This window comes from Chanos chanos, chromosome 15 (assembly GCF_902362185.1).
Source record: "Chanos chanos chromosome 15, fChaCha1.1, whole genome shotgun sequence".
NCBI classification, from domain to species: Eukaryota; Metazoa; Chordata; class Actinopteri; order Gonorynchiformes; family Chanidae; genus Chanos; species Chanos chanos.
This window is the reverse complement of record NC_044509.1, coordinates 14,618,040-14,645,990: the sequence shown is the minus strand read 5'-3', so window position 1 is coordinate 14,645,990 and position 27,951 is coordinate 14,618,040. Positions and strand designations below refer to the sequence as shown.

The 27,951-nt window shown below is 40.8% G+C and overlaps 2 protein-coding genes across 2 annotated transcripts; one reads left to right on the top strand and one right to left on the bottom strand.

Annotated features, from left to right (window-relative positions):
• The first annotated feature begins 4,246 nt into the window (after positions 1 to 4,246).
• On the top strand, positions 4,247 to 7,777 carry LOC115828445 (UDP-glucuronosyltransferase 2C1). Its single transcript, XM_075353625.1, has 2 exons — positions 4,247 to 4,417; positions 5,850 to 7,777. Exon 2 carries the CDS (start codon positions 5,862 to 5,864, stop codon positions 7,461 to 7,463), a length of 1,602 nt encoding a protein of 533 aa, XP_075209740.1. The 5' UTR covers positions 4,247 to 4,417; positions 5,850 to 5,861; the 3' UTR covers positions 7,464 to 7,777.
• Positions 7,778 to 17,203: 9,426 nt separating this feature from the next.
• Positions 17,204 to 27,951, bottom strand: LOC115828284 (intraflagellar transport protein 46 homolog). Its single transcript, XM_030792240.1, has 6 exons — positions 27,743 to 27,951; positions 22,888 to 22,962; positions 22,639 to 22,683; positions 22,238 to 22,576; positions 21,972 to 22,038; positions 17,204 to 17,350 (listed from the first exon to the last, which is right to left on the bottom strand). The coding sequence occupies exons 1-6, from the start codon at positions 27,949 to 27,951 to the stop codon at positions 17,204 to 17,206; spliced, it is 882 nt and encodes a 293-aa protein (XP_030648100.1).

Genomic DNA, 27,951 nt, shown 5'->3' with positions numbered 1-27,951 from the left:
CCGTCCTGGCCGTGGAACAACGGACCAGCTGTTCACCCTCGCACGGATACTGGAGGGATCATGGGAATTTGCCAATCCAGTCTACATGTGTTTTGTGGACCTGGAGAAGGCTTACGATCGTGTCCCCCGGGGTGTCCTGTGGGGGGTACTGCGGGAGTATGGGGTGCCGGGTTCGCTGCTGCGAGCCATTCGGTCCCTGTACAGCCGCAGTGAGAGCTGTGTCCGTATTCTCGGCACAAAGTCAAGCTCATTCCCGGTGAGTGTTGGACTCCGCCAGGGCTGTACCTTGTCTCCGATCTTGTTCTTAATTTTCATGGACAGGATCTCAAGGCGCAGTCGGGGTGAGGAGGGTGTCCAGTATGGTGGCCTTAGGATTGCATCTCTGCTTTTTGCAGATGATGTGGTTCTGTTGGCCTCATCAAACTGTGACCTCCAGCACACATTGGGGCGGTTTGCAGCCGAGTGTGAAGCGGTCGGGATGAGGATCAGCACCTCCAAGTCCGAGGCCATGGTCCTATGCCGGAAAAAGGTGGCTTGCCCCCTCCGAGTTGGGACTGAGTTCCTGCCTCAGGTGGAGGAGTTCAAGTATCTTGGGGTCTTGTTCACGAGTGAGGGTAAAATGGAGCGGGAGATCGACAGACGGATCGGGGCGGCGGCGGCAGTCATGCGGTCGTTGTACCGGACCGTCGTGGTGAAGAAGGAGCTGAGTCAGAAGGCAAGGCTCTCAATTTACCAGTCGATCTTTGTTCCAACCCTCACCTATGGTCACGAACTCTGGGTAGTGACCGAAAGAATGAGATCGCGGATACAAGCGGCGGAAATGAGCTTCCTCCGCAGGGTGGCTGGGCGCACCCTTAGGGATAGGGTGAGGAGCTCGGACACCCGGGAGGGGCTTGGAGTAGAGCCGCTGCTCCTCCGCATTGAAAGGAGTCAGTTGAGGTGGTTCGGGCATCTCGTCAGGATGCCTCCTGGGCGCCTCCCTATGGAGGTGTTCCGGGCGCGACCAACTGGGAGGAGACCCCGGGGAAGACCCAGGACACGTTGGGAGAAATATATATCTCGGCTGGCCTGGGAACGCCTTGGGATCCCCCAGGAGGAGCTGGTGGATGTAGCCGGGGAAAGGGATGTCTGGGCGACCCTCCTCAGCCTGCTGCCACCGCGACCCGGTCCCGGATAAGCGGGAGAAAATGGATGGATGGATGGACTTTATTCATACTGAGATCATGGGCGTCTTTCGCTGTCCTGCACATGGAGAGAAAAGTCCTGTTTATTAAGTCTGAGGAGAGCTGAATACCCCATTGAACTTTATTATGACTCACAAAGTAGTTCCGTTTGTTTTGTTAATAAATTAGTGAATGGTCTATGTGTGTGAGTGGGGGTTACTTTACACGGGAGATGAGTTTGATACCAACACACAAACTCCACTAAGTTAGCATCATATATAATAACCTACACATTGGGATTTCTGTGATATCACATTTGAGAAAAAAACCCTGAAAAACTAAATACTCATGGTTTATTCACATACAGATAGTGCAAAAGAAAGACATTTCGAGAAATGAGCAACTGTGTATTTGACCATTTCATAATATTAAAAATGATTGTTTATATAATATTTCAAAAACAAATAAAAGGGGCAGGTAGTAGTGCTTGCATCTTCAGCATGTATGTGAAGTTCTGTAACAGTGATAGTTTCACACTGAATGTTATACTCATCACCTTGGACATTCCTAAAGAGGACAGGTAGTGAGAGTACTGTAGCACAAAGCATATTTACTGGACGAAGTGATGAGAATCACATGTCAGCATGCAATGCCTTCCTGAGAGTCCTGTGAGATTCAAACCAGCCAGGGGTCTGAACCATAAACCTGAATGTTCAAAAAACATAATTCTATGAAGTTTTGTAAAGTTAAAATGTTCTTATAAATTGTACTGACTTCAAATTTTTGAGTTGTTATAACACGCAATCCAGTTTTGAGTTGTGCAAACTAAAAACTCTTGATTAATTTCAAATCACTTCTGGATTAAGTAATATGAAATCCAGATTATTAAGTCGCTATAATTTAAAATTTTGGAATTCCAACGTCTGATGTCAGCACGGCAGTGCATTATGGGGCACCTCTGTTTACATTTGACCAATGGAACTTTCTACAGCAATGGAAAAGATTTTTTAGAAAAGATAATGGTCACTACAGTTATCATTACAACTATTTTGCATTAGGTGCAGTGTTTGTGAGATAATGACTGAACGCCCTCAAGTTAGATTATTGCATGTGTGCCACCTTCTAGCATCAGTCACTGATTGCCCTTAGGTAGTGAGCAATTTCTCAGAGTGATCTTGGTATGTATGTCACTGAAGCATGCTGCTTGCTCACAGCGACAGTGACCTGATTTGGGGTAGTGATGGAAAGTTCAGGTCTTTTTACTGACTCAGATCTTTGAATCTCGTTCAGTAAAAAGAGCGAATCTTTTTTCAAGTCTTTCCTTCATTTTGTTCTGTGGGACTAGTGTGGCACTGTAGCTGTCATCTGAGTGGTGACAGAAAGACGGTTCTCAAACACTAAAAGCAACATGGTTTGCTTCACTTGGTAAAGTATAGTAGACAAATTCACTTTTGTTAAGCTCTTAAGCAACCTTTTGGCCCATAGCCTACTGAGTTATTCAGTTGAAATGATTGATTACTTAATTTGCCCATATGAGAGCGTGCCGCATATCAATAAAAAAATTATCATTCTATGATAGCTATTCACTTTAGCTTACCGGGTCATTGACAACCTGTAGTGTATGAACTGGTTCCAACAGGAAGGCACATTAAACATCTATTCAATAGCTACACAGCTAATGTTAGCTATCCAGCTAACGTTAGATAGCTCTCTTCACCAGTAATAATAGCATTGGTCATGTTACTGCTGTAACCACATGAATAATGAATGAAAGACCTGAAGCCCCATAGTGATGATTCGTGAACGAGTCAGTCTTTCCTACACTGGGCTTGTGCAGCGGCCATGTGAGAAGTGAACAAGAGAATCAGAACCCAAAGACTCATAGTTACGAGTCCTGAGCGAATCATTCATTCCTACACTGAGCCTGTGCAGCGGCCATGTGAGAAGTGAACGGGAGACTCAGGACCTGACGACCCATAGTTATGAGTCGTGAATGAATCAGTTGTTCCTACACTGAGCCTGGGCAGAGGTTTTGTGACAAGTGAGTGGAAGACACAGACCCGAAAGACCCGTTCATGAACGAAGCTGAGTTTGAGTGGCGCCCATGTGCGGCCTAGGAAAAAAAATGAACGAATCACTCACTCAGACGACTTGTTACTCCCGAGCCATACAAAAGAGTAGTTCAAAATGAATGAATCGTTCACGAGCGACACATCACTAATTTGGGGTTGAAGTCTTGTAAGAAAAATGTAAAAACGTGAAGTACAGACAGTGCGTTAGCTTGGAAGAGTCTGTTCTGGTAACTAGTGGTGGGCGAAGTGAGGCTTCGTAAAACGCTGAAACGTTCAAAGCGGTTATGCCAGAAAGTTCGAAACAGTTTCCAAACAATCCAACACCCATCTCCATGGTGACACCTACAGGCCATTTTTTTTTGCTATTGCCACATCTTGACAAAGCTATTCTGCGAACAAAGACTTAGACAAGCGTTCACAAATTTTAATCTACTTATTGTTCAGGTGGGTAATGCCAGGCTATTAATACATATGATCAATACATATTTTGGAGAAAACACCATACAACAAACAAAGAAACAAAAACTTTCAGATTTTCAGAGACAGCATATTAGGACTGTAATGAACAGTGTGCTACAATATTTTTTTTTTCTTTTGTGTTTACTAACATATGTGAATAAGTTCTGCTAACTTATTCAGATTTACAGTCTGACTATATGCATGTGCACGTGCTCTTCCTGGTTGACCTATACACACACTAAAGCTTTCAGATATGTCACTGTTATGTAATGCACACTTCTTTATTTTTTTTTGCAGGACTGGGGTCTGTCCATTTTCTGACTTCCTGTCTTTTTAGCATGTGTTTTTAAATGTTTAGCTCCCTGTGATGTAAAAATGAAGAAAAAAAAAACCAAAAACCCTGACGTCAGTCTGTGATGTGGTTTACATAACTCACACAACTCACCACGTGGAGAGATCCTAAACTGCCAGCTGGTATTTAGAGACTGTTTTTTTTCTCACTTAAAATGATTAAATGAGTAAACTACAAAATATCAGCAATGAATTTCAGTTTTCAACACGTCATTACATATGTTCAAGTTAATTATCAACTGTGGTTGTACTTGGTACACAATCTTGTAGTAGCAACTGGAATTTGAACTCAAAAGCTTGGAGGATTACCACATACTTTGGAATGTGGTACACATGTGGAGAGCGCTTTGCATGCAGCACGGCTGAACCAAGGTGAGTTTGTCATTGTATTTTATAAACTGTGCAATATTTCATATGCTTCTCTTACAAAAAGTTTAAATACATAATCTATGACTATGAATCTATGTTAAATAATGTAGCTATGATTCAGTGTTACTTTATAATAATAATGACTCAAGTAGAAGTAAAAGTACTCATCAAAATAACAACTTGAGTATGAGTAATAAAGAATCTCATAAAATGACCAATCAAGTAGTGAGTGACTTCATCCGATGATTAATACATCTATAATGTATTACATTGACATGTATCCAGAGTAAAAATTTAAGGTGCTTGTCTAATCAACACAACATAAAATCTGCTCATTCAAGAACTAAGTCACATTCCTAATAAAAACAACAACAACAATAGATTATATATTTACCAAATAACATAAACTTTTGCCACAGGTTAGTTTCATAAATCATCCAAACTAGATTAATTGTAATAACATCGCTTCCATTTTTTCTTAATATAAATCCTTTGAAACCCATACCAAAGTCATGACACTGTTTAATCTCTTAAAACTTAACACAGTCCTGGTCTTTATTTATGTTTGTCCATTTGTATGTGTGTGTGTGTGTGTGTTTGAAAGGGTGAATATTGACCCTGTCTTGAAGAATCACTCAGTAAGATGACTGTTGAGCTTCAATTACCATAAAGACAAGCCTCAACATAAAGACAAGCCTGAAATAGCAGAGCCATTCTATCCTATATGCTTAGTAAAATTATGTGCTTGGATGCACTACTCAAATATCAGCAGTGCAATAGACATTCATTACAAGCTCAGCTAAAATTGGCAACACCTTGTCTTTCATTGATTTGCTCTGTAACTTTACGTTTAATTCAAAAAGGTATGTATGTGTGCAGGGTTGTAGCAGAATTCTGAGCCCCCATGCTCCATTACAAATGGTTGGGTTGTAGCTAACAACCTTTTTTGAGATTATTTCATAGCATAAAGCAACCAGAACGAATGTCTCTCTACTGTTGTTTATTTGGGGGCGTTAGAATATGAAATGGAGGGTTGCTACAACTTCGTCATGAGAGACAGAGACCACAGGATGCAGGTAAAAAGCTTACTGAAGGTTTGGTGCAACATCCAAAATCTCTTCTCCGTTGTTGAAACGAGCGCTGTAGCAACACTCCTCACTCTTTCATGAAGCTCAGTTAGCTGATACTAGCCCCCCCTCCCCCTATCTCTATCTCTATCTCTATCTCTATCTCTATCTCATAATGCTAGCGTGTTAACAAGTACTGCTGACTGTCATTTATACAAGTCTCAACATCTGAGTTTGATAAACAGCCAGTTTTCACGTGTTGTTTATTTGACTATTTTAAAAGTATAATGGCTGGCTGTTTTTGAAAGACAGTAACAAGACAATTACAAGACGGTTGCTGGCTTTAATCGATATGATTCTCTTTACAGCTTCCTGGCATAATGTGGTCACCACTCCAGTTAGGACATTCCAGAATTGTCCGATACTTTCTGGCCGTCTCTGTTGCCGTTTTGTGCTGTGAAAGCGGTAAAGTGCTAGTTTACCCTGTAGACGGCAGTCACTGGGTCAACATGAAAATTCTGATAGAGGAATTGCATTCTAAAGGACACGAAATCACCGTGATTCGAGCCAATTCGAGTTGGTACATAACGGAAACGTCGCCCCTCTACACATCCATCACGGTCTATGATGAAATCACTAGCTTTGGGGACTTTTTCGATGAGTATTTGAGGAACGTTATGGATTTTCAAAGAGGAGAATCTTCCCTTCTAACCTTCATCAACGTGCAGAAGGATTTCCTCTCGATGATCTCCAAAGCTCACCTCATTCAATGCAATATGATCGATCAAATTCTGCAGGGCAAAGAACTAGTCAAAAGGCTCGAAGATGAGCAGTATGACTTGGTCCTCACCGATCCAGCCATGGCAGGTGGAGTGGTATTGGCCCACTATTTTAAACTCCCACTGGTGCTGAATGTTCGATGGATCACCAGTGGTGAAGGACACCTCGTAATGGCACCATCTCCTTTATCATATATACCTATGCCGGGATCTGGGCTTTCTGATAAAATGAGCTTCCTGCAAAGGGTCAAAAACACACTTTTCTATGGCATAATACAGTTTCAGGAGCACTTTATGGTTGGACCACATTACAAACGCCTTTGTGATAAATACTTCAGCCAAGGGTGTGATATTGTAAGGCTTATCCAGTCTGCGGACATTTGGCTCATGAGAGCTGATTTTGTATTTGAGTTCCCAAGGCCTACTATGCCGAATATTGTTTACATGGGTGGCTTCCAGTGTAAGCCCTCCAAACCTCTCTCTGAGGATCTAGAGGCTTTTGTAGAGAGTTCTGGGGAACATGGTATTATTATCATGTCTTTAGGGACTTTGGTCAACAGCCTTCCAAAGGACACAACGGATGAAATTGCTGCTGTGTTCGCAGGTTTACCACAAAAGGTGATCTGGAGACATCTCGGACACAAGCCCTCAACGCTAGGCAACAATACCATGATCGTGAATTGGATGCCGCAAAACGACCTCTTGGGACATTCCAAAATCAAAGTGTTTGTGGCTCATGGCGGTACGAACGGAGTCCAAGAGGCCATATATCACGGAGTTCCAGTGCTTGGAATCCCTCTCTTCTTCGACCAGTTTGACAATTTGCTGCGTTTGAGAGAGAAAGGAGGCGCCAAAATCCTCGAGTTGTCCGAACTCAACGGTCGCACGTTCGAGAAGGCACTGAAGGACCTCCTGAGTGATCCCTCTTATAGGGAAAACATGCAGGAACTGTCCAGCCTGCACAAGGACCAGCCCATGAAACCTCTAGATCACGCCGTCTTCTGGATCGAATACGTGATGAGAAACAAGGGAGCTGCCCATTTGCGTTCTGAATTCCACAAGATGCCCTGGTATTCCTACCACTCACTGGATGTGATTGTTGTACTGCTGACAGCTGTGGCAGTTATTGTGTTTGCCATAGTTGCTTTAGTCAAATTTCTGTGTTGCAAAGTGTGCTATCGGCAAAAAGTTAAAAATGAATGAACACCTTTTTAAAATGGTAGATGATTATTCCAATGTCCCCCTACACAGACAGTTCGATTATTAATTTTGAACAATTGATAATTTAACTTTCTAAAGTGTTTGTATTGTATGGACAATGTACTGTTCTCATGTATAACCTTTCAATTAGAAGAATATGACATGATAAATTTAGTAAGTAGTTTTCAGTTGTATCCAAACAAAAAACAATGCACCATTGCAGAGATGAAATATAGCGTTTGTTTTAGGGGCTATTTCGCTGCATCTTACTAAATGTTTTAATTTCACATTAAATGTTTGTTTTTTTTAAATATTTATTCGGTTGAAGTGTCCCATTACCTGCATATTTAATATGTTTTTCTTATCTGTGAACAAATTTGCAGGGATTATACATGTTTTATGCAGATTTCGATAATTTTCAAATGGTTGTTTTTTGTCGTGTTCTACTTCAGCTGCTTGCACATTTCATTTGCTGTCATTTTTCCGAGAGATGTTTAAGTTTAAGTTTAAGGTTAAGGTTAAGTTTAAGGTTAAGTTTAAGATGTACACTCCACATTCACTTTTCTAGAATTCACTTCAGTTCTTGATGACAGAAGAAAGTCTCACGGCTCAGTTTTTAAAATTCTCTCCATGTATTTGAACTGGTTACCAGTTGTGCTTCAGAGCATAGTTCTTTCCACCGCTCAGTTTTTGACATCTCAAAGAAGCTCAAAGTTGGTAAGAGGTCGTGGTAGCAGATGGCTGTGAACACCCTCAACAATGTGCTGACTTGCCCCTTTCACACAAAGACTATATATTAAAAAACAAAAAAAACAAAACAAAAGACATGGTTATGCACCCGAGCGCAGTGGGACAAGTGAGGACCTGTATCTTGTGCAAAATCATCATGACATTTCACATGGTAGTCTGTTAACTGGATCAGGAACTCTCTCTCCCCTCAACCTTCTGCCTCGACCGTGTTGTTTTCTCTCTAACTGACCCGTTCTCTTCTGCCCATGTGAGTGCTCGTTGTCTGTGTCTCGTTGCATGGATGCGGCTCCCATCTTTAGGTCGGTGGCCTGACTTTGTCTCTGTGCCCCGCTGTCCCTGGCCCTGCTCACCCTGCGTGGCCCTGCTCCTCCTGTGCCTTCCACAGCCTTTAACCTTCCTGCGTTAATGCATTTATGCACTGCATTCTCTATTTGCTTTATAAGTCCTAGTAGCCCACTAATGAATCTATCTATCTATCTATCTATCTATCTATCTATCTATCTATCTATCTATCTATCTATCTATCTATCTATCTATCTATCTATCTATCTATCTATCTATCTGTCTATCTAGTGCTCTCCTTTCCCCCCTCATCTTCTGCGTGTGTGTGTCTCACATGCCTGAGTATGAGTGCTTTGTATGAGTCTGGCTGTCTTACTCCCGGGTCACCTGCCTTGGTCGAGGCCCCCTGCTGCTTTTGTTGTCTTTATTTTGTCTGCTAGTGTTCTCTTCTGCGTTATGTCTGTAGTGCTTGTAATTGCTGGGCTGTGTCGGCACATATTGCACACCTGTCTGGCCATGAAGGGGTCTCCTCTCTGTGTTCCTTCTCAAGATTTCTTCCATTTTCTCGCCCTGCTACTCCTGGGTTTTTTCGGGGACTTTTTTTTTTGCCCGCTCATGGCTCCAGAGTGTGACCAAAAGTCTGTCGAGTGCAGCTAAACATTTTCATTGGTCGTACCGGTGCACGTGACATTTAGCAGGTTTGTCTCTATATGTGTATGTGTGTAGCGTCATGTTTTCCTCACCCACATTCTGTGGAAGACTCGCCCCTACTCTGCCTCTGATTGGCTCTGACTCTGATATTCTTCTTCACTGAATGTAGGTGGGGGAAATAAGGCATGTGTGTGCATGTGAAACCGCACCCTGTGGTCCTCCTTGAGAGACATCACAACCTTAAAATATACCGGTAGTTCAAAATGAAGTGAACTATTGATTGTTTTTTCGCTAAGAAAAGCGTTGCGGTGCCCGACACACCTGTCCCCGGCGCCCGACACACCTGTCCCCGGCCCTCAGAGTTAGAAAGGTGAGCTGAGTATGGAAAGGTTGCCTGTTCGATTCCCAGAGCTGGCAGGAAAAATGGGGCCCTTGAGCCAGGCACCTAAGCCCAACTGCTCCCTGGGAACTGCGATTGTGGCTGCCCACTGCTCCGTGTGTGTGTGTGTGTGCGCTCCTGACCCGACATCATCAGCAGAGTTAACCTCTCCACTACCTGTCTCCCCTCTCCTCGGTAAGATGCCTAATCCTCACCCAACGTCTTCGGCGGAGATGGACTCATCTAACACTGAGTCAGAGCCAGAGCCTACCATGCACAAAAAGGCCAAAAATATATGCCTTTCTTAAAGAATGGCTTGTCCAATTTTCGTGTCTCAGATATGATAAAACAGCCAACATTACTCATTGCATTTATTACGACCAGTGCGACCAGAGCATGGCTGGAAACAGTGCTTTTGCTGTCGGAGCGTCGACGTTCCGATTTGAAATGCTAAAAAAAAGCACAATGTCTCCAGGAAGCGCGTCCTGTGCTGTGACCTGTGCCAGCCCCCCTCCCCTGCACCTTTATTTCATCTCTACAGTCATTTACGTGACGTGTTAAGAAATTACCAATGTGTACGGGCACTGACAAAAAAAGTAACGCTTAAAATGTATGGCTGTGGCACCAAAAGGCATGGGTAAATATTTTGGGTGCACCTAAATTACGTGCTGGTGCACCAGCATATATATATATATATGTATGTGTTGAGTGTACAAAGGGATGTCTCTGTGATTGGGCAAGTATATGACCTGCTCCACCTCGTCTGGAAATCATACCACTTCAGCCCAAAATCAGTGAGGGAGCTCAAAGTATTGGGAGCTGAAATCAGAGTCACAGTGAATGTACCCAGTTGGGTGAAAGGGACAGGGTGGCTGCCCCAGGTGTCCGGGAGTTTGAGCACCATTCCCAAAACCAGGGTAGGACGGCAAGCCCCAGAGCTCTGGACAGTTTACAGCAGTATATATATATGCACATGAACCACCTGGCGGGTTCCCCCGGCCAATGCAGACATAGGTGGCAGAGCATGGGAGGTTAGTATTATCTCACTGTTTTGAGCTGGACGGTATTTCGTTATTGAAATCATTTCAGCTTTGGTGTTGTATGAGAGTTTAGAATGAGAACTACACTGATATATTTGCAGATCAAAGCCACCATGTAGGATTGGATATTTGTGGCATTCTGTCACTTCCTGTCACACCCTTTCTCGTCCATCCACCGGTTCAGCCTGCTGCTCAAGAGAAATGATGTCATCCTACCTCAACAACAACAAAACAACAAACAGACTTTATTTGTCACACACACACACACACACACACTGAGCAGTGAAATGGAGCCTTTGCATTTAACCCATCCCAACACCAGTGAGCACTCACACACACTATGAGCTAGGAGCAGTGGGCCCGCTGGCGCCTGGGGGCCAACTCCAGGTCTTTTGCCAGTGCCTTGGTCAAGATCACTGACAGGAGTCTTATGAAAGGGAGACAGAGAGAAAAGGGGAAATATATTTTTAGCATCTTCCCCTTCATATGCGTCTTACGTGCAAGTAAGAAAACAACTGTGTCCTCCCAGGCTGTTAGTGGCATCGAAAGTCTCCTCGTTACCATAGAAACTATGGCGGCCAGAGCCAAACCTGATGGTAAGCTGTCTGAGTTCCTGGCAGCCATGAAGGAGCAGCACCAAGAGAAAGGAGGAGAAACTGGGAGACAGGGGTTAAAGTATCAGGTACACATATGTACTGTATATAAAACATCTAGTGTTTATGTCATGTTAATAAAATACTTAGTGTTTTAATTTTTTCTGCTTCACAGGAAGTCACTCTTTTTAAAGGTGAAGCTGCAAAGCTGATAGAAGGTCAGCCAATCAGCCGGTGCACCCCCGGACTGCAAAGGACTATTGAGCTGACCTGGGAGTCCACAGTGAAACACCGAAAGAACAGGTTTAGCAGCCTACTCAGTGAGTTGTTGTATTTTACCATTATATCATAAGCACATTGACATGTTTACATGTTTACACAACTGTTGACAGACTGATGTGTTTTCAACTTTTTTCTGTGTCTGTCATTTGCTGATAGAGGAGACCATAAAGGATACACCAACAACCAAGGCAGTTTGAATGAGAATGAGAATGTCCAGCTCTAAGCGTTACTCTCTCGTAGCTGCTCCTCCGACATACCGGGTTAACACGTGATGTGCTTTCAAGCAGAACCTTGTAGTGTTAATATAACACACATAGTTGTTCCCAATAGAAAAGGGTAGAATATGTTATATTTTTCTAAACTATTCGTACAAATGCAGCACACTAAAAGGTGGCGGACTGGAACGCGAAAGTTACAACTGTTTTCTACTCTACTGTTTCGTTTATTCTCATTTATGTTCAACTAGTTGAACAAGTAGAATCCAAGCATATATCCTAAATGAGATTCGCTTCTCTCTGTGTCTCAGAGAGAGAGGGAGAGGGAGAGAGAGAGAGAGAAAGGAAGACTGAGGGAGGGAGAGGGAGAGAAAAATAAATTTTCAGAGAGAGAGAGAAGCAAATCCTTCGAGTCCTGTTCGTAGCATTGGTCCCTGATGGCAGTTGCCTCTTTCAGCAGGACACTGCGCCCTGCCACACTGCACACATTGCTTGGGAGTGGGTTGAGGAACATGATGGAGTGTTCAAGGTGTTTCCCTGGCCTCCAAATTCTCCAGATCTCCATCCGACTGAGCATCTGTGGGACGTGCTGGACCGAAAAGTCCAATCCACGGTGGCTCCACCTCGCAACTTACAGGAAATGAAGGATCTGCTGGTAATGTTTTGGTGCCAGATACCAAGGGACGCCTTCAAAGATCTTGCAGAGTCCATGTCTCAGTGGGTCAGTGCTGCTTTGGAAGCACACAGACCAACAACATATTAGGCAGGTTGTTATAATGTTTTGGCTCATCGAGGTACATACATACATGTGTATATATACACATATATATTCTTAGCTATCATGGCATCATCATGTGACAAGGGTCCTTTGACGTATTGGTCACCACTTGCCTTAGAGAGGGAGGGAAACATGTAGGTACTCTCCATAACTGAGCACTTGTGGTTAACAGCTATCGACTAACCACGGGGATGTTTTGACCGTCCTCTGCAAACTGTGTCTGAGAGAAAGTGGAAACTCCACATCACAACGGTCTCATTTCTTGAGGATTAGGACATTAGGACTCAGCCAGCAGAGAACATGCAGAACTGGATCAAGTTCAAATGCCGTGTCACTTTTTTTCCCTTCCCATCTAACATGTCAGTAGAGGTAGTGAGCAATCTTTTCCAGCTGATGGTGCTTCAAGCGAGACCTCAGTAGACTTAAAGTGCTTTAAGTCAAGCTGGGCCTTTTCCTCTTAACTGACAGAGAAATTAAGTCTCTTTTTCTCAGGGTTGCCAGATCCAAATCCAAATATAAAGCTTATGTGTACAGTGAGGCCATTAGAGGTAATTAGATAGACTGAGTTTAAAAATACTTTTTTTGGGGGTTCAGGTAAGCCCCCACCCCTACCACAGGTTTTGTGCTTTGTATTGCTGTAGCTCAGCTGCTTCTGAAGGACAGGGCATAAATACATGAAACTCATTCCACTTGAACAAACCATTCATTAAAAGAAATGAAAAGTGGAATGAATCTTTCTAATTTTCTGCATTCATTTATTTCTCATGGATCGAAATACTTTTTTCTTTCATAGAGATGTTCTCAAAACTCTGCTTAGATTTTTCTAGAGGTCTCGTGGCCATTCATGTTACCCTTTGGGGAAACTATAGAGATCTTCCTGCATGCTGGTCCCCCTTTGTGCCATTGCTTCCAAAATCTGACTAAGGAATAAAACAGAATAAGTGACACTTCTGTTTTAACCGCCCTGTAATAGTGGACATTGTTTACTTTCAGTCTGTGGGCGTAAAGACTTAAAACACACTTAACACACATGGGACTGCACAGTTATCAACACTGAAGTCTCTCCTTTAATAGACATATTGTTTTATTTCAGTAGCTGCTTTTTTGTTTTCTTTTGTTTTTATTCTTTTTTTTTCCTAAAAAATTAAAAAAGAACAGGAAGCATGTCCTTTGCATCATGATACAGTCTGTACTCAAGATTGCTTTGAGGAGGCATGTGAAACATGTCTGCTTTAGGTTCACACGTGAAATATGTCTGCTTTAGGTACACACATAAACATGTCTGCTTTAGGTTCACGCATGAAATATGTCTGCTTTAGGTTCACGCATGAAATATGTCTGCTTTAGGTACACACATAAACATGTCTGCTTTAGGTTCACACGTGAAACATGTCTCCTTTAGGTTCACACGTGAAACACGTCTGCTTTAGGTACACACGTGAAATATGTCTGCTTTAGGTACACACATGAAATATGTCTGCTTTAGGTACACACGTGAACTATGTCTGCTTTAGGTTCTCACGTGAACTATGTCTGCTTTAGGTACACACATGAAATATGTCTGCTTTAGGTACACACATGAAACATGTCTGGTTTAGGTACACACGTGAAACATGTCTGCTTTAGGTACACACATGAAACATGTCTGCTTTAGGTACACACGTGAAACATGTCTGCTTTAGGTACACACATGAAATATGTCTGCTTTAGGTACACACGTGAAACATGTCTGCTTTAGGTACACACATGAAATATGTCTGCTTTAGGTACACATGTGAAATATGTCTGCTTTAGGTACACACATAAACATGTCTGCATTAGGTACACACATGAAATATGTCTGCTTTAGGTACACACATGAAGGTACTCTACAGTAACCAACATCCATCTTTAATAAAACATTAAAAGGTTTGGTGAGACTTTTACATGGCACCTGTCTTCTCTCCCCAGACTCACTCTCCTGACTCCTGTCTATCTCTGTCCACCCACCTGTCTCACTGCCTTTTGTTTTTCCAGTATGTTTACCCTCTTCCCTAATGTCTCCTCCTGCTTTGTAGTGCTTCATGTAATAATGGTCATTTACAAGTATAATAACTGTCTCTATTGGACATCCTTTGGCTGTAATAGCGAATAACTTAACCTCACTGACTGCTGGGTTTAGCGTAGACAGAGGTGAGGTTTGGTCAAACTACAAGCACTCCACTGATGACAGGTTACACAACAGTCATTTACTTTGAATGAAGTGAGCGAAGTGGACCTCACATTTACCTCCTAAAACACTCTCTCAATGACATAACATTCTGCATAATGAATGTGCAGAACTTCTACCACACTTCATTGTCATTTAAGACATCAAAGATTAACAGCCATTAAACTAAGTACGTTTGACAATATTTTCAGCTGAGAGGTATGGAGTGTCATTGTTGAGTGTACTAGATTCCATCATTTTATTATGAGTGACACATGGGTTTTAGGACAGGACATTGTGTAATTTTGTAATTATGATCAGTCATAACTACAGGGTTGAAGCTTATGAGAACGCTTCTGCTCTCAGAAACGTACATCAGTGATGATGAACTACTGTGTCTGTTCACTGGGGTGGGCAGGAAGTTATGTAGGCTAACACAATGGAAATTGCTACTCCTCTGTGGTTTAGCACAGTTTACACAAAAAAAAGGCTGAATATTGATCTCACATAACAACAAGGTTCTGTTTCTTTATCCTGCAACTTATCTATACAACAGGTGTGATTACAGCCAATGTAAAAAGATGCATTTTATTTTTTTTTGCATCAATGTGGAATGAGAAGCAAAAAGCAGACTTAGAAAGATTTGTTTATTTACAAGCACAAATGTCTGAAATTTACTGAAATGACCGATATACAAAACAAAAATAAGTAAAGTTCTCTCGCTGACTGACACATTTCTGACACAAGTTTAAAGATAAACGACAGATTCCAGATGAACCTTTGGTGTCACTTCATTAGACAAGGTAACTAAACAAAACATTCACGTAACAGACGTGTGGTATCTACCGCAGAGAAGGCTCTTTGAGTTACGCTGATGGACAAGACATATCAAAGGCTAAGTGCATTAACAAGCAGGAAACGTATAGATCTGCCCAATGCACTCACACCACCGTGACTGATTTGATCAGCGTCTGGTACACTCGGCTGACAACAGCGTACTCTACTCTGTGAGCTAAAGAACACAGTCCGTGTGATGAAGAGATTTCACAGCGTCAGGACGAGACAACCCCTGTAAACTTATTATCTCACACTCAGCCACCACAATGCCACTTTACAATACTGCAATTCTCATCTGGACTCAGAGAGGCCAGTGTGTAACGTGCTTATGAGCTGATGGTCTCTGCTGTAAACAAACGCACTTCTTCATTTTTGTCTGGTCTGAGATCAGTGGAGTCTACACACTGATTCTTTGATTGTATGTGTATGGGATGAGAACCTCAAAAGATGACACAATGAACACAGTAAAAATAAAATGATTCTCCTGGAATATGTTATTAGATTAATCCAGATTACATTGATAACGGTTACGCAGCTTTCGTTTTTTTTCCGTTCACGAGGATATGTTCAGAAGCTTTAGCATGTCAGATCAGGTCAGGGTGACATACAGAGAGAGTTAAAGTAGTCGTATTTGAATTTACTGCAAAATTTGCTAAGGAAAAAATGTATCTGACACTGAACTGAGTTTGACAGTTTAAACAGTCTTTCAAAAAAGTGTCCCAAACACAAAAGAAAAATCGTTCTGGTTATTTTTCAGGAGATGTAACAAAATATTTTATGTAAGAATTGAGAGATACTGTAGATTAGAGCAAAGAAAGCCAACATGCTTTCATGTTTAAAAATAAATCATCAGCTTCTGATAGTTATTAGTCAGTCAGTAAACGTGGAAGACAGGGTGGGTGTGAAGAAACAGTTGAAACTGTGCGCCTGTTGATGTATGAGTTTTGTGGCTAAGGTTGGATCTTTCTGGAATGGTTTAGTAGGTAAAAGTTCTGTAGCTGAGGTGGAAGTATTTTAGTGTGTGTTAATAAATGTATAACAAGATCAAAGTAAAGAGCAGTATAGGCATATTTTATCAATGAAAAAAGACAATATTATCAACCTGAACAGTTGCTTTTATAATTTGTTTAATTTACTTATTATGTATGTGTGCCATCTTCCAGAACCAACTAGTAACAGAATTTCCAAATCCTTTTTCATTCTTGTTACAAGGTCAAGATGACTGACAAGGATTTGAAGATTAAATGTTAGAGTGCAATAACGTTTTTGACCTTACATTACAAATAAGGTTAGTTTGATTTCACAGAGCCCTGAGACGGACTTGCAACCTGTCCAGGGTGTTTCCTCGCTTTTCGCCCAATGGACGCTGGGATAGGCTCCAGCACCCCCCACGACCCTAATTAGGATAAGCGACTTTGAAAATGAGTGAATGAGTGATTGAATTTCACGTTCAGTATTTTTCAGCACTCTTAAAGTGAGCTCCAACTTCTATATATCGCCATCTAGTGGTGATCAGACCAACAGGCATTATCTTTTCTGTGAAGTCTCCATTACTGCCAGCTCATATTTATCAGCTCTTACTACAAACATGTCACCACTGCATCACGAGCTCTATATGAACTCTGTGTTAACCTCCAAGTAGAGAATAGACTGAAAACATCACTCAGTCACTTCATCACAGGTACATCTCACTGACCTGCTGGTATTTGTACCACTACAGAATGCAGTGAGGACAGGCGGCTCTGAACTCATGTGATCTGAGATTCCTGTGTAGGCTCCGGTTCAGGCCCGATGGTGGAGTACCCAAAGTCCTCAATCAGCCCAGACTGACTCACAAATCTTGGGGGTAGGAAGTCTGTGTAGACGTACTGCAACTGCAGTGTAACGGGCTCTTCCTGAAAACCAGACAAACACACACAGGCAGCAGTGAGAAAGCTCTGTCTTTGCCTTGTGATCAGTATTCGCTTTACTTTTACAGTTTATTTTTATATGATATTGAGTATTTGGAGCTTTGAAATGATTAAAGGATGGCTGGTTTGGGAGAGACTGACAAAGAATCCAGAAATCTATTTACGTATATAAAATTATAATATATAATACATGTACATACATACACACGCACCTAGGTAAAACTGTATATTGTATATATTATGAGGAGAGAGAGAGAGAGAGAGAGAGATTACTTCTATTCTTCTATCCTCTCGGTAAAGCGTAGCATCCTCATACAAATGTTCTGTAAAACAAAACAAAGAAAGAACTTGCGTAACATGAGCAAACTTTAACTGCACTAATCTTAATTATATTTGCATCTTAAATAAAACTATATTAGGTTACCTTCCTCCATGACAGTGCTGTTTGTTCTTCCTTGGTCTTAAAAAACAAAAACAAAAACAAAACAGGAAAGAGCAAAACAGGTCTTTGGCATTAGGTGAACAGGCAATCGGGTACTATATTGCATTGTTTGAGACTGAGACTGGGAGACCCAAGCAAAGGCGTAACACATCCACACAAATATGAGCAACTTATTGCATTGCATCGGAAGTTACTGTGCATTGCCACAATCACAAACGTCACTGGTCAGTTTCTCTCATCCCTATCTCAGAGTAACATGTGCTGTGGTAATGTCTGCTAACATCTTTATGCCAGTGATGTGTTTAGTCTCTTGCTCCAGTCTGGAGAGAGCAGGTATTACTGTACCTCTCCTTCCCCTCACAGGTATTACTGTACCTCTCCTTCCCCTCACAGGCTGTCTCTTTCTGCACACACCTGTCAACATAGATGAGACACACATGAGGATGATAAGTCCTTTTCAAGTTATTTTATATCAGATTTGCTATTATTCTAAGAGACACGATGACACACTCAGTATCACAAGAAATAATTCAAATCTTACCTCTTAGGCACTGCCGTATTTCTACCTTGCACAAACACAAATAAGTATTTTGTTAACAACGTTTCTTCATTTAAGACAATGCAGTTTACAGCAAAGAGATAATGTGATCCACTGAAACCAACCACTACTGAGTTATGAACTGGTTCAGTGTGATCTATTGATGCACGTAGATGATCTTACCTCGGTGGTGTTTGTTAATACACGCTATTATAATACATAATCCCAAGACGCAGAGAGCAGCAACTGCTATGAAGAGTGAGGCTCTCTTGTCCAAAAGAAGGGGGTTTTCTGAAGAAGTATTGCTGGAGACACATGCAGCGCTGACATTACCTGACAAGGCCACAGATGACAGATTCTGTTAGACTGTTATGTAACTGAACTCCAAACTGGCGCTTCAACAAAATTCAGTCAAAGTCAATCAAAAGTCAAAACAACTGTCAAACCCTTCAACTTCCATTATATCACTAAAATCATACATCAGTGTGGCATCTTAAGTTTTTTAACAAATAAGTACATTTTCATAGATATCATTCTGATAAATAAAGCAGCTCAAATTAATTTCTGCCAGAAATGTGTCAGGATTGAAATGACAAGATTCAGATAGTTACGTCAAGCAGTACTAACATGATATGAAGAGATTCGGTGATTTAATAAAAGTGTATCTAGTCAAATTGTTTCAGCTGTGATGCTTTAATAAAACCCTCAAGACCAAATCTCTTACCATCTATATATCTATGTGCCTGTGACGTCCCGTGTTGATTTGATACTGAACACGTGTAATTGACACAGTCTGCCTCTGTTAGATTGTGCAATGTAAAAGTCTGGTTTCTCTTTCTGAAAGACAGTCTGTCATGTCCTGACATTGAGATGCCATTTCTCAGCCATTCAAAGTGCAGATTAAACCCACTGGCCTCACAGTCCAGAGTCAGCACACTGTGGGAGTAGCTGATTTGTATATTTGATGCAACTGGAAGAGCTACAGAAAGAAATCATTTTAATTAATTTTTTTTAATCATTATTAATAAACATCATGTCGTGTGTATGTGTGTGTGTTTTTTGGAATCAACCAATTTATTTAAATATTGTTTATCTTAATGAAACAGAATATGAATGCATGGAGCTGTAAAACATTTTTGAAAAATAAATTGAAAAAATTAAATTATTGTCATTGATGTTTTTACCTAGGATATGAAATGGAAATTGTCTGCCTGTATTGAATGATTATACTTACATACAATGCTTAGAGTAATGCTGGACCTGTTGATTGACTTATTTGTAAAAGTAATTTTCTCTTCATATAAACCTTCAAACTCTGTTGTAAGATTCTCCAAAATGAGGGTGTTATTATCCAGGTTGAATATTGCCTTTCCACAACACGGTGGGAAACATTTTGTTTCATTAGGTGTGATGAATTCAAGGCATGTTTTTGCCGAATTTTCATTTGAATATTTAATCCACTCCACTTTCTTCACTTGTTGAATATGATGCTTATCAAGGCTGATCCCTGGCAGCTCCACCCGACTGTGCAACACTCCTTCCACACTTTTCCTGTGTAGTTCTTGGGCTGTAAAAATAAAATTTCATTAGCCTATACTCACGTTAATGACTACTAAGATTTATTGGTTTAATTAGTAATAAACTACTACATTGCTTATTTTCACCACTACAGTTTTTTTAAATTTGCTACTATTATGAGATTTCTTATGATTTTAGTAATCAGTTTTTTAGTCTTAAATCTAACAGTACCATGATGTACATTAGAGTTCTGCCGTTGTTCATCAGTCTCTAACTGAGAAGCAGGCATGTGACATTTGGCATCATGAGTAATTTAAAAAATGTTTTCATTGTAAGGCTCATTTCTTACCAAGAACAGTAGTAAAACAGTACCCACCTAAAAAGTTATTCTGAACTTTGTTAGATATGAATATAAAAAAGATTGCATAAAATAAATGACAAAGGTTATGTCATAAATTTCACACTTCATATTTCACATTAATACTGGGTAAGCCGTTAGGAGACCTCCTAAAATTATGACTTTATTTTTAAAAATTCCCACACACCTGTTTTTAGTACAGTGTATATGTGAACGGTGAGAATATAGATTACCGAGAATGATTGGAAGTGTAATAAATATCCTCCACCCAAATCATAAAACACAGCTCATTTTCTGTTTTATTTTTTCAGTTCAGGCTCATTTTACACAGCTTTATCAAAGTGCATATAATTATATATATATAAATGTTACATCAGAGATCTAATAAATTATAAAAACAAGACTGAAAATATTAAAATTCACACATACGCATGTTCTCAGCTCTATAAGACTGTATAATGTGTTTCATCTAAAAAAAAAAAAGTGTGCATTTTGCTTTCTTACCCGGTTTTGTGCAGAGGAAAAGCAGTGGAAGAAGGAGCACAACTTGATTACGCCTTTTACACATTTCTATGTTCTGCTAAGCCACACTAGGCCCTCAGAACTGGTAAAAACACATTCACAATCTACAGTCTCCTAAATCCATACAAACTGTGTGCCCATTCATTGCATTCCTGCAAAAAATATATCTTTCAGGTAAGAACCTGTCAGTCTGTGCTTGTTAGCTTTGACAATGTAAGAAGCAAACTGAAGACTACAGCAAGAACCTGCCTGATGCAAAGGTCAGGAAGTGGGTGGAGACTTCTGAAATGTCAAAAAGTTACTTTTGGAAATGATGTATAGTTTTAGAGCAGGATTCTTAGACTGCTGTCTGCATCTCTACACCTCTAAATACATAATTAAACATTATTGCACTGATTCAACACAAATGGTTTATGCATGAAAATATCACAAGAAGTAAATTAATTCGTCTATCTTGGGTGCAAATTTTACAGTTATGAAGCAAAAAGCAAACTTGTCAGACAAAGCTTTATGTTATCAGTTTAAACGTCCATATAAATGGTGTTGTGTTTTACAACTGGCTTTAGAGTCATAAAAGTTTCTTTTTATTCTCAGAAATGTGAAATGAAAAAAGGACAAGACCGTAACCTCAAATTTCACTACTCTACATTAACAATGAAATGTAACAGACAACAGGCGTGGTCACCACTGTAACCAGCGATGAAAAACAACATGAAAGTATTTATGACTCAGACAGCTGTTTGCTTATGGCCTGTATGAGTTGAAAAGAGAAAAACAGGATGCTCAGACAGACAAAACCGATGACATCTTGTCTCATGGTGGGGGAGTGGGGGGTAAACCACTAAGGCAGTGATTCTCAACTCCAGTCCTGGGGGCCCACTGTCCTGCATGTCTTTGTTTTCAGTCTTCATTAGCTCAGCGCTGACATACCTGATTCCACCAATCAGTTAATCATCAAGCCCTTGATTACCTCAATTACCTGTGATAATGACGAGTGAAAACGAAGACGTGCGGGACAAGGGGGCCCTCAGGACTGGAGTTGAGAACCACTGTCCAAAGGGTAGAGTGACTGTCCTCAATGTACGGCTAGTCCAGAGTCAGCGTCTCTGACTCCACAATGTCTGCTTGCGGGATGGATGGATTATTAGACTTTCGGCCATCTGCTAAAACTGCACGGTAATTAACTCTAAGTCTGGAGTTATTCATAGCTCAGATCTTTCTGACTGACCTTGCCCCGAAGCTCTTCAAACTCTGGTGGCCAGTCCTGCATCAAAGTATCAACGTCTGGCATGAGTCTTTGTTTTAACTCAGGACTGACACACCTGATTCCACTGATCAAATCAATCATCAAACCCTTGATTAGCTCAATAAACTGTGATAATGAAGACTTAAATCAGCACACACACACACACACACACGACTAATACCATCGTGTGTATTCCTCTGAGTCTAAGAGGCAGACTCTGAGAGGTGGATGAGGCAGAGCAGTTGGACACTCGTCTGGTGTAATGGACCGTGGCAGGAGGCTTTGAGTGATGCAGCTCACTGATGCTCTCGATCCAGTTTTCAGTAACTTTGGGATCTTTCTCTGGATTCTCCACACTTTGTATCTGAGCTAGCATGTTACGGGTCTGGATGCGCGTGTGTGTGTGTGTGTGCATATTCTGACTTACATTATGCTGTTTACTGTTTTCCGAAAGCCACAAGGATAATACAGTGGGGTCTGACTGTTTGGTGGAGGGCTCATCCAAAACTAGCAAGCCCAGATTATCCAGTTTCCCATCTGGCTGAGGAACCTGATGATAAGAAACAACTTTCTGAATGGCAATGTAGCTGAAATTTCGAAAAAGGAATTTTGAAATGCCACATTAAAAAATAAATTGGGACATTCATGCTGGGATGGAATTAATTTATGGTCCAGGGCAACAGTCTGGGGGGTGCAGTTTGAAGGCAAAGCTTGCATATGACCAGTGAAAGTAGAGGGAAAATGATATATAAGGCAGGAAATGAGGTCCTAACTAGATATCCGGTTTTCTTCTACAAGGGTGAGTTTTTTTTTCCGCCATACGAAAGAATGTTCTGTGAGCATAGAAGGAAGTGTTGGTGGTGGGCCTGCATTGTGGTTTGCTGAGGAAAATACAACTTACTGTGTAATGCACTGAAATAGCTCTTTGATCTCTGCTGAGACAGGGTGTTCATAATTGTAAGGGTCGTATGCTCTGTGAATTGACACAAGAATACAATATGAGTTTGATTCTTATATCGACCTCAAACCACACTGCTAAATGTGCAATGTGTCACAGTATAATGTGCGCATCTAAGTTACCACTGTTTACATAAAATCACTGACATGTCAAACCTTGTCAACCTGTGCTAAGGAGTGTCTAGCTCTCCTCAAAGACTGTAAAACTGATCACCAGAGAGAGTCCAGCTTCATCGCTGTCTCTTGCACTCTAATGACTGTGCACTGTCGCTAACGCTCGTGTGTGGTCCAAGATTTACATTAAAGACAAATTTATTCCTGCTTGTGACTTCCTAGGTCCTCTTGCTTCGATCATCAGCAGTTTTTAAATGTTAGCTGCTCTTGTTGAATCAGTACATAATCCTTGATTTGTGTGTGTGTGTGTGTGTGTGTGTGTGTGTGTTTTCAGTCGTCATCATCGTTCTTGTCTCCGTCTACATCTCTGTGTCCTGCCAGTGTCAGTTTTACCCGTCAACAAACGACCTCACCACTCTATTAACCACCACTCTATTAACCACCACTCTATTAATCACCACTCTATTAACCACCACTCTATTAACCACCACTCTATTAATCACCACTCTATTAACCACTGGTCTATTAATCACCACTCTATTAACCACCACTCTATTAATCACCACTCTATTAATCACCACTCTATTAACTACCACTCTATTAACCACCACTCTATTAACCACCACTCTATTAATCACCACTCTATTAATCACCACTCTATTAATTACCACTCTATTAACCACCACTCTATTAATCACCACCCTATTAATCACCACTCTATTAACCACCACTCTATTAATCACCACCCTATTAATCACCACTCTATTAACTACCACTCTATTAATCACCACTCTATTAATCACCACTCTATTAATGACTGGTCTATTAACCACCGCTCTATTAACCACCACTCTATTAATCACCACCCTATTAACCACCACTCTATTAATCACCACCCTATTAATCACCACTCTATTAATCACCACTCTATTAACCACCACTCTATTAATCACCACTCTATCAATCACCACTCTATTAACCACCACTCTATTAATCACCACTCTATTAACCACCACCCTATTAACCACCACCCTATTAATCACCACTCTATTAACTACCACTCTATTAATCACCTCCCTATTAATCACCACTCTATTAATCACCACTCTATTAACCACCACCCTATTAACCACCACTCTATTAATCACCACTCTATTAACCACCACTCTATTAACCACCACTCTATTAATCACCACTCTATTAACTACCACTCTATTAACCACCACTCTATTAATCACTGATCTATTAACCACCACTCTATTAACCACCACTCTATTAATCACCAATCTATTAACCACTGGTCTATTAATCGCCGGTCTATTAACCACCACCCTATTAACCACCACTCTATTAATCACCACTCTATTAATCACCACTCTATTAATCACTAGTCTATCAATCACTAGTTTATTATTCACCGGTCTTTTGGACTCGCCACACAATAATATTGACACCTGTTTCCTGTCAGTATTTGACTACTTCACCATGTATAAATACCTGTGGGGTTCATTTGTCACATTGTGAAGTTTCTTGTTATCATGTGGTCTGAACCCTGTATTATATTGCACGATTTACAGGTTCCTGTGTTTTGACCAGTGCCTGTTTATTGCCCTTGCGTTTGCCTGCTCCTAGTTATGGCAGATTAATTCTGTGCACTGACCCTTGCTTGTTTTTTTTGGATAGCATCTTATCTCTAGTACACCGCTCGCTTGTGTTTGAACAATTTTGTGGAGGAGTCAGATCTAGATTAGAACATGTTTCTCAGCAGATGCATCCAGTTTCCTCATCCTCTTCCTCCTTCACACTTATGTCACCATGGCCTTTCGGAGACTTTTTTTTTCTGGTGTGAAGAATGTTGCCTTATCAGATGTGCTGTGTAGAACAGCAACCGAGGAAATGACTTTTGTTATAAGAGGAGAGGGTATTTGTCAAGATTGTTTGTTTGTTTGTTTGTTTGTTTGTTTATTTATTTGTATATCATAGGCTTGACCAAACCACAGGGACTCTGCTGATTGAAACTCTGAGGATTACTGTCAATGAAGTGTGCCAACTAAATTTCTCATTTATTTCCATAACTGTTCACACCATGACAACATTCTGTGTGATGATGGTACTGAGCATCTTTCATACTTCGTCATGGTCTAAAATTCTTTTGTTCCATCTGTTGTCCTACATTATGTTAAAAACTAATGGCTATTATACTTATTGTCGTACTGTTGGTGATGAATGCTATGCTTGGACTTGCTGGTTCCATCATTTTATTATGAGCTACATATGGCCCCAGGACAGGAAATCGTGTGATTGTGATAAATCATAATGACAGGGCTGTGGCTCACGAGAACACTGCTGGTCTTGGTAACGTACCTCACTGATGACTTGATGTACATGAAGACTGTGCCTACTTTGTCTGTTTTTCAGTTGGGTGGGCAGGAAGTTATCTAGGCTGGCTCAAAGGAAAACCCTGCCCTTCTGCGGTTTGGCATAGTTTACTTAAACAAGCAAAGCACTTCTTTTACATAATGTCAAAGGGTTTTTTTTGCCTTATCTGGGGTGTATTTCAGAAAGCAGGTTTAGTGAAAACTCAGAGTTAGTTAACCCAAAGTAGTAAACCTCCTAATAGAGGAGCCTTGTGGCTTCATTCTCCTTGCAAAACAAAGCCATAGGGCTCTTCTATTAGGAGGTTTACCACTTTCTCCGAGTTAACTAACTCTGAGTTTTCACGAAAACCGCTTTCTGAAATACCCCCCTGGTCATTTGTCAACACAATAGGTGTGAATCTGGTGCATTTGTTTACGTCAAGTTTGAATGATGATCAAAATACTGACATAAACTGAATACTGAAGGATTTGATTATGTACGAGGGATATGTTTCTTAAACTGACTGAAATGGCTGATTATAGAAAATAGAAACAAAGGAAGTTTACTTCCACTCAGCTCATCCTCCATTCATGATGCAAGTCTAGAGGTAAAGCACAGATGTGACAAGATCATTTAACAGATGTGCTGTTAAAGCTATCCAGTGACAAATGTGTCACCAACCATGAAAAAGGCTCTTCCCGATAAGCTGCCGTGTTTTTGATTTTTTTTTTTGTTTGTTTGTTTGTTTGTTTGTTTTTTTCTTCTTAACATTTTTCTGATCACATGTCAACATTTTGTTGTCAGTAATAATTTTGAAGAACATTGCCCAGACAAGACATATTAATGATAAATGAGGGTAAAGTGCATTTGCAGGCAGGAAACAGGAAAGCAGATCTTGCTAATGCACTGATGCCACCATGACTGATTTTATCAGCGCCTGGTACACTCGGCTGATAACGGCGTCCTCTACTCTGTGAGCTAAAGAACACAGTATGTGCGATGGTGAAGAGATTTCACAGCTTTAGGACGAGACAACACCCATAAACTTATTATCTCACACTCAGCCACCACAATGCCACTTTACAATACTGCAATTCTCATCTGGACTCAGAGAGGCTGTTTATGAGCTGATAGTCTCTGCTGTAAACAAACGCACTTCTTCATTTTTGTTTAGTCTTAGATCTAGGGAGTCATAATGTTTAGTTCGGAATCTCAGAAATAGCACAGTAATAGTCATATAAACAATAATTAAACCTAAAAATGTGTTTTCAGAGTAATTCAGAAAAATGTACAAATGTCTCTCTATGAATTTTACAGCTATTGTCTTTTTTCAATAATCCAGTGAGGCAGAGTGCGGCCAGACTGTGAACAGAGACCAGACAATCTCCCAAAAAAAGCACTACTCGTTACTTTTCAAGAGATACGACAAAATACACTACCTAAGAATTGAGAGAATACTGTAGATTGGACCAGAGAAAACAAAAATGCTCTCACCCTTGAAAAAAGGTGTTAGGTGCTGGCAGTTACTAGTCAGTCAGTAAGTGTGGAGGACTACAGTATGTGTGAATGCACAGTTGAAACTGTGTACTCGCTAAAGCGGTTTACTAATTAAAGGCTCTGTGGCTGAGGTGCAAGTATTTTAGTGTGGATTAATAAATATATAACAAGAACAGAGGAAGGAGCTATATTTTTCCTAGAGCACCATTAATGATAACAATTAGTGTTTTTTCAGTAGACAATAACAGTTGCTTTTATAATTTGTTTTAATTTTGTGGAAGACTGTGAATATAGACAGAGTATGTGTGAAGGAATAGATAAGATTTTGTGCTTACTGAGTTACGAGTTCTTGGCCAAGGTCTTATCATTTCAGAATACAGGTTCTGTGACTAAGGTACAGGTACAGGTTCTGTGACTAAGATGTGAGTATTTTAGCGTGGATTAGCATGTCTTTGAGAACCCTCCATCAATGGTAACAATGTAGATTTTATACATGAAAGTAAGAGGACACTACTGTTTATGTCAATAGTCGCAAGATTTATTCATAATGTATTTGTGCCATGTTCCAGAACGAACTGTTGACAGAATTACAAAGCCTTATGGGCGTACAGTATTTTTCAACTTCTGAATTTGTCGCCATCCAATAATGAGTTGATCACCAAGCCTCTTCATGTCTGCAAAGTTTCTCCTGGAGCCAATCAACCATTTTCTCCTTCTGCTCCTACAACCAAAAGCTCACCACTGAGTCCTGATGACCTCTGTATTAACTCTCTCAGTCACATATTCTCAGGTACATCTCACCGACCTGCTAGCGTCTCTACTGCTACAGAGTACAGGGAGGACGGATGGCTTTGAAGGTGACGTGTGTAGCCTCCGTAGCCTCCAGTTCAGTCCCACTGGTGGAGCACCCAAAGTCCTCGATGAGCCCAGCTTGAGCCACATAGTTTGGGGGTAGGAACTCTGTATAGGTGCACTGCATTTGAAGTGTAGCAGGCTCTTGCTGATTAACAAGGAGAAACACCAACAAGTCAACCAT

Coding starts and splice junctions, on each gene's coding strand:
- LOC115828445 (XM_075353625.1), top strand. CDS start 5,862: ATGTGGTCACCACTCCAGTTAGGACATTCCAGAATTGTCCGATACTTT.
- LOC115828284 (XM_030792240.1), bottom strand. CDS start 27,951: ATGGTTGACTTGTTGGTGTTTCTCCTTGTTAATCAGCAAGAGCCTGCT. Junction 22,963..27,742: donor ATCCGTCCTCCCTGTACTCT/GTAGCAGTAGAG, acceptor GTCAATTCACAG/AGCATACGACCCTTACAATT. Junction 22,684..22,887: donor TTTCAGTGCATTACACAGTA/AGTTGTATTTTC, acceptor GCCTTCAAACTG/CACCCCCCAGACTGTTGCCC.